General features: G+C 39.8%; 1 protein-coding gene across 1 annotated transcript; it reads left to right on the top strand.

Annotated features, from left to right (window-relative positions):
- The first annotated feature begins 2,084 nt into the window (after positions 1 to 2,084).
- pdcl3 (phosducin-like 3) lies at positions 2,085 to 6,624 on the top strand. The gene is made up of 6 exons (XM_036545270.1): positions 2,085 to 2,283; positions 2,653 to 2,770; positions 2,905 to 2,995; positions 3,359 to 3,502; positions 4,797 to 5,005; positions 5,703 to 6,624. The coding sequence occupies exons 1-6, from the start codon at positions 2,278 to 2,280 to the stop codon at positions 5,849 to 5,851; spliced, it is 717 nt and encodes a 238-aa protein (XP_036401163.1). The 5' UTR covers positions 2,085 to 2,277; the 3' UTR covers positions 5,852 to 6,624.
- Positions 6,625 to 13,495: the final 6,871 nt, after the last annotated feature.

Here is a 13,495-nt window from a genome sequence, read left to right as displayed (position 1 = left end):
CTGCCACAATTTAAGATAAGAAACCGCATGTTTTAGTTATCCATTGACTGAACAAACTATCCCTTCAGATTGATTCGATTTGTAGCCAAATCCGGCAAATAAAGGTTATTTTACAATATTGTATGAATATTTTACAATATTGTATGAATATTTCACAGGTCTATAATCTGAGTTAACTATTCTCAGAGATATACAAGATCATTTCAAATTTTAAGTTTATACTGCATTAGTGTCCCTCGGCGCTAATACTTTACTGTCTTCTTTCCAATTACCTTTTAGGTTTGATGTAGCTGTCAATTGAGTATTCAAATAAAATGTGATGGTGGTTTCTTGTACTAATGTGACGATTCCATGAAAGGGTTGTTTTAAATTGTATGTTATATATAATATATTGGCATCGATTACTGTGGAACTACTTGTGAAAACTAGCCTGTAGTTGGGTAGCATGGGTACGCTACATCGCATTGATATATGAATTGTACGCTTTCCTGTATAAACAAATAAATACGTACTTAAATATTGTGATCAAATACTTTATAGTATATCTGAATACATTTGTAAAATGTGAATTAGACACACCTGGGAGTATAACAGACTGGGATTTTGTAGGAATGATGACTTCAAGCTGTCACTTACCCCTACCTTTGGTAAAAGATACCAGACTGGGGGTGCGGGGGGTGTGTCTTACATACACTGTCGATTACACAGTGTGAGTGTGCTGGCAGTGCGCAATAGTGGAAAAAGGTTACTGGTTCAGTTCTCAGCTGGGGCACTGTTGCTGTTCTGTTGACCTTTGACCTGAAATGTTTCATCTATCTTTTTAAATGGATAATATGTCAAGTTGCTTTGGCTAAAGAAGTCTGCGAAGCAAATATGTAGTAATGGAGAGTAGCCCATTGTCTTTCTTATTTCTATGATACATATTCCATCTCCTCCAAAATACTGGTGCACTTTGACATGAAACTGTCTGGCAAATCACCTCTCATTCTACTTAAACTAATGTAAATCTGTTTCACTCGCTGAATATAACTCCTCTGGTTTAAATTCTATGACTGGGTATTATACTTGGTGCTAGCACTAAATCTTGATTTGAACCATAGTCTTATCTGACCATACAAGTGATGATGTTACAGAGCAAGAAGTTGTTTTATTTTTAAATCACATCTCTTTCAGTACACATAGAGACAAGAGGGATGCTAACTGCTGTGCAATATTTCACCTGACTCTTGGTTATCCACATATTGAAAGCGTTTCTAAATACAGCTCAGTATGGCCTGGATGGCATGCAGTGTTTTTCCATGCAGCCTAATTGTACACAATCTTAAAGAGACAGACACATTCCAACTCTTCAGATAGATACCAGCCCCCAAACAGCTACCACCAATTGTCAAATAATTTCTCTTGGGCACCTCACACAGTAAATTCGTAAATCTGGAGAGATCAAAGGAATAAAAAAAATATTCAAATTAAATATATTGTAATATACTGATAAATATATTTCCCAGCCCAAGACTATATTACAAATACATTTAAATGTATTAATAAAAGCAGAAATGTATTGCAATACACCAAAACAGGAATAATTTACAATAATTTAATTTTGTTTAATATATTGTTTGAGCTCAATATTCTCAATAATATAAAATCAATATATTATATAATTGAAAACAAACTAAAAAACTGAAGACATTTAGCTTTGGCACATTGGGGCATAAATCTACCACGGAAATGGACACTGAATTTAAGCATGTGCACATGAGTGATAGGCACAAAAAAAACCTTCACTAAAAATATACTGTTACAGTTTTCTCAAAGAATATAGATGTGTCTTTCATATGTGTTCGCAGAAGGGTCTTTTTGCTTTCTGAATGACAGGTCGCAGTGGCTGACGTCCACATTCAGCTGTTGTTTGCTTAACTACCAGCTGCTAGAAATGGAATGTAACGTTCTATGACCTAATATGGACATAGCGTGAAACAAACCGGATATTGGTGCAACATCTTTTTATCGCCCCTTTCGTTTCACTCCATAGCAAATTAAACACAATACGTGCAGAACGAGATCATTGTAGACTTTGAATAATATTTATACAAGTAATATCTGTTTTTTTACATTGGGAACATCTCTCCTTGTTAATTGTAACCGGAAAATTTTAGGTGTAGTTTACAACAAGAGCCTTGTTTTCCGTCGGAAGAATCTCAACAACGGTCCTTCTACTTCCTCGTGTTTGGGTGGACGGGAACGGGATTTCGAGCTCAGCTGAAATAAGCCACCAAAATGCAGGTTTCTGTCGAAATGTTGTTTTACTTTTTGGTAGAATAGTATTTTCTTTGTCTTCAGCATTTCCTGTTTGGCTGTCCAGGTAGCCAAACGGCTAATGTTACAAGAAGTAACAGTCGGATAGCTGGTTGGTTAGTTAGCTCAGTCACTCAGCTGCTGTATTTTGTCTGAATTGTAATGTGAAGTAGTTAGCTAGCTACTTATAAGAAAAGAATATTACATTTCAGTTCCCAGTGGTCGCTAGCCAGCAGTGTTTGAATTTCTAACATTTTCTAGCTAGTTAGCTAGCTGCATGTATACTTGGTGCTGGAGACGTAATGACTGAGAAAATGCATTTGTCAGTGAAATCTCGGTTTCGATGCGTTTCTTTAGGATCCAAACGCAGATACAGAATGGAATGACATTCTCCGGAAAAAGGGCATCCTTCCCCCCAAGGAGACGCCGAAGGAGGAAGAGGAAGAGGAGCAGCAGATCCTTCAGCAGTCTGTTGGTAAGTTCCTGTTTGCACTCTATATCAAGTACAGTATTATGTTAATGTACTGGTGTAATTGTTACTGCAAGCTTGACATGTGGCCTGATTTGAAGTGCCTGTAAACGTCTCTCTTTCACTGTTTGAACGATCAGTAAAAACCTATGAAGACATGACTCTAGAAGAGCTTGAGGAGAACGAGGATGAGTTCAATGAAGAGGACGAAGTAGCGATCGAGATGTACAGGTCAGTGGTCTCTATTACACCAGCGCTACAACGCAGACCTTGCCAGACTACATTCCAGTGGTGAATCAGACGTGAATGTTAACATCCAGCGAAAGAGTAGCAGAATCCACATACTGAACTTAATGTGAGAAGGCTTACACGGGGGAAGTTAGTCTGCTCATAACATGAAACTTCTATACCTCCTGTGCGTAAGGACCCAGGTCTCTGGTACTGTGTCCTCAAGAGTTAGCACTTCTGCGCTGTGGCGTTACTGGGTCTAAGTGGGGGTCGTTTCACTGTGAGACCCCTCAGGGTGAGGCAGGGCTGTGGAAAGCAGTGATGACTTTGTTCTGAATTGTGCCTTGTGTGTCTGTTTTTCCGTAGGCAAAAAAGACTTGCAGAGTGGAAAGCCAATCAAATAAAGAACGTGTTTGGGGAGGTGGTGGAGATATCCGGTCAGGATTATGTGCAAGAAGTAAACAAAGCCGGTCAGGGCATTTGGGTTGTGCTGCATCTGTACAAACAGGGGTGAGTGTTCATCAGTGTTTCTTCAGGTATTTAGTTTTCATCAAAGTGCAGGACCTGACCAGAAGGTTTGAATTTTGCACAAGAGAATTCCCTTTGGGATACACAATCAAATAAGACCCTGCAGTTGATTTACTAGTGATCTGTCCAAATACATAACTCAGTTCAGTGAGCTGGATCTGTGGCTGCCATGAAAACCACAAAACATTGTAGCAATTGGAGTGATGTTCCATTCAATTTATATTGCACATAATGCTAAATGTACGTTTTGTTCAGAAATCTGATTTGCTCACCATCTTGTAATGCTGACTAAATATGAATCTAGTCTGACTTCAGTACTTTGACCACACAAAATTACTGAGTCCTGAAGTGATTTCTGATATATTGTATTGTACCTCAGGTTATTATCAGGTTATTATTAGTCACTATGAGTATGATCATGTGATGAAAATTGTTACTCTAATGTATCATTGTTTGGGACTGTATAAATACTGTGCTTTAAGATATTGATTTTATGGGTCATAGGTCCAATGTAGTATTGTGCAGATACGTTATATATTACTATAACTTTACACTAATATATTTAATTTACTTTAATGTAAATACATTGCTGGGGGGTGAATGGGTTCCTCTCAAACAGACATTCACACTCATGCAAAAACATTTTGCCATAAAAACATACAACAAAAATATACAAACATACAAATTTGCACATACTCATGGTGTCATGTATACTGTTGTTCAAACAATTGCATGCCTAGAAACAGGGATGTGCCAGCAATCGTTGTGTTGGTGTGCAGAGGTGTAAGTAATAAATATAAAGGACTGTTCTCTGCCGCAAGCACATGATTGTTTTTACAGTTGCGTGCTTCTGTTTAAGCACAGTTTTTGTCAGTTTACTGTGGTTCTGGCTATTCTGTACAGATGTTGTTGCTGCTGCTCACTTGATATGTACTTAATGTATTATGTGATTACATTGTTAGTTAGAAGGCGCTCTTATCCAGAGCGGCTTACGCACTGCATCTAATAAATTGGCATGAAAAGGTTGCAAACAGGACGCCACTAACCACACGTGAAGGCGTAAGTGCCGAACATAGTGCTGTCAAATTTGTGCCATATTAGCCTTGTCAGCCTGCGTAAGAGCATCTGCTAAGTAAAAGATTAAAAATAGTAATATTTTTGGGCAGTGTGTTAAGGCGGGAGACTGTCCCAAGTGTTTATGATGATATTTACAAGAGCCAGCTCAACCTCTCTGCATGACTTTTTAAATTGTATAACATGTTTCCTTCCTACTCAGCATTCCCCTGTGCACACTGATAAACCAGCACCTTTCTCAGCTGGCCAGGAAGTTTCCTCAGACCAAATTCCTCAAGTCCATCTCCACCACCTGCATCCCCAACTATCCCGACCGGAACCTTCCCACCGTCTTCGTCTACTTCGAGGGCGAAATGAAGGCCCAGTACATCGGGCCACTGGTTTTCGGGGGCATGAACTTAAAAGTTGAGGGTAAGGGCATTTTTATATAGTACTGTATTACATTGTGACTTGCATAACCACAAGGGGTCTGTGCAACGTAGTGATGAGAAGGATGGAATCTAAACCTGACGGTTGCAGGTTCAAATCTTAGTTGGACCGCTGTAGTTATCCTCTTGAGTCTGATGCCTCACAGTTTGATTCCAGGTGTATCAAAGGGTTACAGGATGTTAAAGGTGTTAATTTGTAAGTATTATCAGGTTAAGTATTTTCCTCAAACATACAGCAGCCTTCTGTCAACAGAAGTGACACTGCGGTTGGTAATTATAGTCACAATCAGGTCTAATTAGGCCAAATTGTGAGGCCATTCAGAGATGGGGGAATTTTGAATCATATCACGTCTTAACATGTTTCTCTCATGAGATTTAAGTCCTGTCTATGTGAAACTTGTATTGTGCTGTATTCTCTCTGTATGTTGTGTTCAGAACTGAACTGTTTTCTAACCCATTAGCACATTAGGCAGAAGACCCAGGTGTCTAAGTGGGAATTGAAACCATCTGTAGAAGCTTTATGCCAAAGAAATGGAACACACACTCTTATGAAGTTAAAATAATACTGACGCTTCCATCTGGATTGTTAACTCATCATACATTACCACATGGATGAACGATAAACCTTGCCATACATCTGTCACATAATCAGTCTCTTCTTTATCCTTTCTGATACACAGAGCTGGAGTGGAGGCTGTCGGAATCTGGAGCAGTGAAGACAGACCTGGAGGAGAACCCCAGGAAGCAGATCGAGGATAAACTGATGTCATCCATCCGAAGCTCCATCCCAAGCAGGAGGGACAGCGAGTCTGAGGAGGACGATGACTAGCCATCTGATTCAGACTGCTTTAGGACAGTTTGTGTGTGTGTGTGTGTCTGATTTGCTGGCTCCCTCTTGTGGTGGTGAAACAAGCTGCATGCTTTTCCTTCAACGGTTTTTTTTAATGGCAGCACAGCTGGGTCACCAAGGACACCAACATAAGATTCTTCTCCAGCGGCCAGGAGTCTTTTCAGAAGGGGAGTGATCAGGTTGGCATATGATTTACCTCTGAGGCCCAGTCCTGTATGAAAAGGGTTTTCATACCTATGATATCATCCCAGAGAGGATGAGGCTTCATAGAACCCCCCTTTCTATTATTGACTCTGTCATTTAAACTGACTAAACTGACTAGAGAGGAGGGTTTTGATTGCTGCATATCTGTCAGTGTATCTGGTAATATCACCATTTTTGTGATTCTGAAGCTTAACTATCTGGTCATCTGGGAGGACTACTTTAAAATCAGAGTGGTCATTTTTTTGGGCCCCAAAGCTGAATCATGTGTTCAATTGACCATATCCTTTTTAATGCAGTTGCCATCCAAAAAGAGACTGTAACCTGTGTCCCTCTGTCACACCTCTTAAAGAAATGATGTCAGGTGATATGAGGAAGTCACACCTCCATGCATTAACCTTAATTTTGTAGGTTCCATAATACATAAAAGGAAATTATACATTTTAAAGGAAACAAAAAAATGTATATATTGCTCACTGTACTTAAAACCGCCATTTTTTAGTGTTCACCACGGATTATGTCATTTCATAAACAGCATTTGACAATACGGACAGCTGCCATTCCCTTTTCTTCTGTTTTAACTCATCCTTCCCTATTCCAAACACAGTGTCCAGCCCTCCACATCTTGAATAAGTGTGGCAAAAGTAAAAATGGTTATAAGGAAGAGCATCTCATCAAACAAGCATCAATTAAGAGAAATTTATTTTCATTCGTTAACGTTTTCAGTGTGAGATTGATATACAGGTCATTCATGGGTTCAGCAATACAGAATTTATGTCTGAGCGTTACAGTATTTGAAAAATATCAGATGTTTTCAAGAGAAGCAGGAAATGGGGCTTGTCTGGTCCTGTCACGCACATCCGTTAATATCGCATCTCTTGAGGGAACACAGGATTGCTGCAGAGAGAGAAAGAGGCTGACTTTTTCTGGAAAGATTTGAACCCCCCCGACCACGCATTGCGCGCCCCCCCCCCCTCCCACTTTACAAAGGTGTGGTTTGTGGCCAGAGTATCACACAGGATGTCCTCATGTGATTAGTAACAATAGGCTTTGGGGGAACAAGTGGAAAATATTCAAGGAGTAAATTTGTTCCTAGATGAAATGTACTGCTAAATCCTTTAAGACTTGGTGGCTAAAATATTCCTCCTCTAAACATCCATGTTGGCAGTTTAACAGCACAGTACACTGGCTATATTTAGCTAGATACATTAAGTCATTTTGCAGATGTGCTTATCCAGGCCAACTTACAAAGTAGGCGTGCAGAAGTACATCTACTAAGGCTGCAGGGTCAATGGAACACACTGAACACAGCTGACCACGTCTAAACATGCGTCAGCCCTATTTGATTACCAAGTTCATCATTGGTTTGGATTCATCATATCTACTAATGCGTGAAGTGCTCCAATCCCACAAGTCCACCGTTTGCCTTTATACATTCTCTTAATCTTTAACATCATACTTAGTACCCAATCTTGTAACCCCAAATTGACAGAATTTTTTTTTTTTTTTTTTTCCCGGGAAGAGAAAAAAATGCTCTACCTGTTTTCAGCGTAGCTGCGGGAAGACAGCTTGCTTTCTTCATCTTCTCTTAAGAAAAAGAAATTGTTGCTTATTACCTGCTTTTTTTTTATAACATCAAGACGATAAACGCAGAATTAAAATGAAAAGGAGATGATTCCTACCTTGAGGAAGAGCCGTTTCTTTTTCCACTGTGACAGTTTTGGGGAGAGCCGCATTAACGGGTGCACCAAATGAGACTAGAGAGGGAAAAAATCAACTGCAGCATAGACCAATACACAACTTTACTGTTATCATGGTAGACCTTCTTATCCAGGGCAATTTACACAGCTTGAAAATCATCCAGTTATACAGCTGACTGTTCACTGAAGTAGGTGATCGGGCTTAGTATTTTGATCAAGGAAGAGATGGCAGTTCCCTACCTGGGACTTGAACCCACCACCTGGTGGAAACACACCCAATTGCCCAACTACTAATTGATGCTGCCCTGTAATATTCTATAGCTATTCACTAAGGACTAATTGCTTACCTCTCTCTGTACTGAGTGAAGGGAATCCTGGGATTTGGAATAATGAAATAGGAACTGAGGGAAAGAGAGTGAACAAGCTCAAGTCAGGTTTAGATCCTACTGCTTAAAAAATGTAGTTATGATTTCAATTTAAAATATACTTGCACTCACTCTCTTGTACACATCTTGATTTTGCTCCTGGAATACAAATATAAACACATTTAAATTATGTTAATCGCACTTGAAAAATTTCAGAAAGCAGTTATTTTGGAAAAATAATCCAAATGCACACCTACCTTATTCCGGTCTTGCCAAATCAATCGACAGGGGTTTGTCTGCGAGTCAGACACCTAAGATGGGTGACCAAAATACAAACCGTTACAATGGGCTGAACTGCACTAACTGGGATAGAAGATTACAGACATACTAGGGCTACGTTCTACTAAAATGCTGCTTAATTTGAGAGAGGAATTTGTCCTTCGTTTTACAGATTATTGCAATTATCAGACCAAGTCAAATGAGATCCTGTTCGGCAAAGTTGAATTTCTCAGTTTAACAGAGAGTATTCCTAATGAAGAGCATGTAAAACAAGGTCTTACATTCTTGATATGAATAAACAGGTTTTCTTAGCAGTCTGTGTGGTGAGAACACAAGATTTACATAAGCACAGCAGTGAGAAAACATTTATTTAACCAACTGCACCCCGTTTGGCGTTCCACAGTATGCGGGTTCACAGCAACCTAGCGCTTCCTCACACGCACGTGCAACACATTCTGACGTTATTTTAATGAATCGAAAAAACATACAAAACTACTGTCTCAAAACTGTAAAAAAAAAAAAAAAAACATTCAAATTTACATCTAAATAAATTTTGCCTGCTAGAAGCACAACATATAAAATTGGTAAGTGTATGTAATCACCCAGGGCCGGCGCTACGGGGGTGCTTAGGGGTGCATTGCACCACCAGACGGACTTCGCTGTTGTCTTCGCTGCTCTCTCCTTATATCCTGATGTCTACATAGTATTTATGACTTTTTGTGTACCCCTCTGTATTTTATCCTGGTACCGAGCCTGTACCTACCTCTCGTAACGAAACATCATCCAGGCAGTCTGCGAATGGATGTGGAAAACAGTCTGTGGAAGAACAATGAAACCAAGCGGGCAGACATAGAATCGATAGGTGTTGGTGGCTTTCACTAAGTTTCTATTTAACTAAATCGATGGCAATTGTAGGGTTACATTTTCTTACTCCTGTCAAACACACTCCGAAAATGACTTTCAGTTTAACACAGCTTGTGTTAAGGACCGAGTAACCCAATTTTTAAAGGATTTTAGTACCCTGAACAGTATATTTATTATTTCTTACAAAATGCATGTAGCAATTATACCGAATGGTTCTTTTCGTCGCTATTCATTCAACAGTTTATCGAACGTAATATTCAGCATGTTAGAATATTTAACGTTGTTTGCTGTGTTTAATAAATAAAACACAATCATTACACATCAATAAATATTCCACATCACTAACATTAATATGTACATATTAACATTAATTATGTAACAGGTATAATTACCAAACAGAACATGCAACTGTGCGAGCATCTTATAATTTATGTGCTCGTCAGTAATAATATTAAGTTACTGGATAAACTTAGAGTAAACCTTCAACAGTTCTGTTCAGCATCAGCGTCTGGCGACAGGAGCCGTACTTACATGGGAAACAATAAAAGGTATCAATAAAAATGAGCATTTGATCAGGCAGTTGATCTCTTATACAGAACACATATATTTCTTACCGGTCATTTCTGGCCATGCAGCAAAGTAATTAGCAACAAAAAAGATGAAATAAAGTTGCGAACGTGTGACACCCATCATGACCTCAGAAGTTCTTGACTGCTGTACGGCTTGATTTGATGGCTTCTGGAGACTCGGCTACGCGTGTAGTTTTCACGGTGATGTGACATACAGCCTTCACACTGAAACCTCTTCGGCATCTGAACTTGACTCGATTGAAACGATTGTTATAAAAAAAATCTCCCACGCAGAGGAAACCAATCAATTGCACTGGACTCCCTGGCTCCCCGTTATACCCGTGGAGCGACCATTTCCATCCAAAAAAAACATCTGTCTCGGTAATTGGTCCACTTAGAATACACGATTAAATGACTTCAGTGTATTTCCTTTGGGACAGTTCAGCACAATACTGACATTTTCACAAATGTAACATAACCTAAAATATTTAAGTATCAGGGTATTAAAAAACAAAAGAAAAATCCGAGGATAAAATGACTATGATAGGATGCTGTCATTGAACAGTGTTCGTCAACATTATATAGAACGCATGCATCCAGCATCACTACATACTGTACAGGTTATACAGACGAATCACAATCACATTATTGAATTTACTCTGTATCAGGCACAAAGATCAAAATCAAAAAATTTTTTATTTTTTCTGCAAAAACTGAGTGTTTTTGTTTTTTTTTTTGGTAATGTTTGGTCCTTGTCAGAGACGTGAGTATAGTGGAGCATTTGGGACAGGTCAAAACATGTGGTGGGGTCATGAATGTTCTGCTAGGAGGATTCACAGTATGCTGCTCCAATACAGCTGTGGTGATTTGGAAAGAAGACTCCAACAAGACTCGCCGCCAACTTTTAGTGTCACACTTGAATTTTTTCTTAAATAAAAGTTCTTCCACTGCTTTGGCTGATTGAAGGCGTCATACTGCGGCTATCACGCTGGTCAGGCAGGGTGATGTCACTGGGAAGAACTTGTTCTCAGTATGTGTCAGTGTCCCCCCAGGAAGCCTGGTCTTTTAAGGATATGGTAATATCATTGTGCTGTGAAGAAATCCAGAACACTTCAGCTCGTTTGTGTCTATTCCTCACCTCCTCAAGAACCTCTGCTCCTTACTGCACTCACACTCTGACTGTTATTCCAATGACTTTCCGTAACACTGCAGCCCTCTCCTGGGGCTTTCCATTCCTCGTATCATATACCATACATTTACATCCATTATTTGTTGTTTAGTAGACACTCCTATCCAGAGCAATTTACAAAGTGATAGTACACAGTGCATTTAACAAAGCACCATGAAATGTTATACAAATTCAGGACACAATGAGGCATATGGAAACGGTGCCAAACACACTTGCCGAGATTACAAGTGTGTACATGTTTTAACACATAAGTGAAATGCAATGTCTCCATTAGGGTCCCTTCATTAATCCGTTAAGATACGTTAATAATTACAGTGAATAAGTAGGGGCATGGAAGGTTTGTGTCCTTTACCAAATCAGTGTGCAGGCTACATCTGAATGGAAGGGTGTGCTGACCCAACTCTTCATTTACCATGGTGCGTCAATCCTAGGTTCCACCGGATTAGCTGTACTGCTCCAATTAGTCCTGCGTGGAAAAACTGTCTCTTTTGGAGATGAAGAGATCCAGGGAGACATGTGAGATGGACTCACATGTGACCCGTGTGAGACTCATCTCTGGCGTGCCCATCCCGAGCAAGTGGCATTTCACAGTCTCCCTCTGACGTCACAGGTATCACTTCTCTGACTCACCCACACACACACGCACAGGGTTATAGAGGATGCTCGGTTATAAACTCTTGATTTATCTTTATTAATACATCTGTCAGGTTATTCAGCGTTCTGTTTCACACTACTGTGACACCTGCGTAAATTTCGCTATAAATTTCTGTTTTGGGGTTAATTTCCATGCCCTCAACAAGAACTACAACAGGGACTGACTGGTCAGGTTACAAACTTAACTGACTTTTGGGTCCTAAGCTAACCCATGGATCTGAGTAGACGTCACTCCCTATGGACCTGTTGATGTGAGAGACAGTAGGACTGACACTTTGTATTTGGCTGTAGAGGTACTGTGCTCACAGCAAATTGACTGATTCCTGGTTTTCTAGGTGTGCTGGGATGGGTGTGAATATCAGACACTTGAGGAGATGAGCAGGATCTCTAAGAGGGCACACACATAAACACTCAAATACACACACATAAACGCTCAAATACACACATAAACACTCAAATACACACACATAAATGCTCAAATACACACACATAAACGCTCAAATACACACACATAAACGCTCAAATACACTCAATGAACACACATATGCATAGGAACATGCACACACGCAAAAACAAACAAACACAACGACACATGTACACTGACACACATGCACACACATACGCATGTGAACACATATGTGTACACTAATGCATACTGAATCGCAAAGGATTTTTTTGTTTGTCAGGAAGTTGAAATTTCAGCATACTTTAAAATCTGTTATTTTCCCAAAACCATTGTGCCCATCAGGTTGTGATGGCTGCCAGTACGCCCCAGACAACGGGAATCCAACATACTCATTCACCAATGGCACCCAGTGGCTTTGTGATGCTTCCCAGCCATTCAGCACTGGCAATCCACAGTAGGCTATGGAGATGGAAGAGGGAGCTGATGATGTCAATTAAGATGCTTCTCAGAGGCATACTTGGCAACTACATGGCTCCAGCAGAACGGGGGGCTCACAGCATATGACACATGCTGGGAAGTGTGCTGGTCTTTTGAGACCAGAGTTTGCCAATGTTTTTGGTCTCTCTCACAAATGCTAAGGGACAGTTTTCCTTGTAAAAATGCAGTCTCAAATGTGTGTTTTACCACAGTAGCCAAATAACCGTGAAAAGAACATAGCAGAGCCAACAGAGACAATGATTTCTTTCTTTCGTAGAGATCACCAAGCGCGAGCCTCGTATTTGCATATCCATTCCATTCCATTGTCCACTCAAGGGAAACATACAGCTGCCCTGTTCTTCTATAAGGGCTGCTACATTTTTTCTCATTAAACAGGGAACATATTGTCACCCACGTCTTCTTGGCATTTCTTGTGTTGAATATTTTTTTTGTTTATGTGTGAGGTGTGTAAAGGGAGGGGGCTGATTTTTAAAGCATTATTGAACAGCATACATACAATGTCTTCTGTACTGAACAGGGGTGCTTTTTTAATTTTAAAATCCCTTCCTACAGTCATCTGGAACCATGTTGCTGTCTAAACAGAGCCCTATAGTGGTCAGTCCTCTACCGCACACAGCGGTCTAACACAGGGTGAGGGCCAGGTCTGACAGTAAACAGATGGTCAGGGTCTTGCCACTGACTTTGTACAAAGTTTCATTACAAAGAATTTTGATAATATATAAAAATATGTTTTTGTCTATTCACCCATATTTTTCTCCTGTGATTAATGTATGATTATTATTATTTGAAAGAGAGAAAAGGTTAACTGGAAAGGTTGACTCCAGGGTAACTTTGTTTCTCATTGCAGTAAACTATGGTCTACTTAATTTGGTCTACATGAAATGTACTGACAAGCCTC

This window comes from Megalops cyprinoides, chromosome 14 (assembly GCF_013368585.1).
Source record: "Megalops cyprinoides isolate fMegCyp1 chromosome 14, fMegCyp1.pri, whole genome shotgun sequence".
Lineage (NCBI taxonomy): Eukaryota > Metazoa > Chordata > Actinopteri > Elopiformes > Megalopidae > Megalops > Megalops cyprinoides.
This window is presented reverse-complemented; position numbering and strand designations above follow the sequence as displayed.

What these genes read in the sequence shown, in the direction of transcription:
- pdcl3 (XM_036545270.1), top strand. An exon ending in GTAGCGATCGAGATGTACAG is followed by an intron (nt 2,996 to 3,358) that starts GTCAGTGGTCTC and finishes GTTTTTCCGTAG; the next exon opens with GCAAAAAAGACTTGCAGAGT. An exon ending in CTGCATCTGTACAAACAGGG is followed by an intron (nt 3,503 to 4,796) that starts GTGAGTGTTCAT and finishes CTTCCTACTCAG; the next exon opens with CATTCCCCTGTGCACACTGA.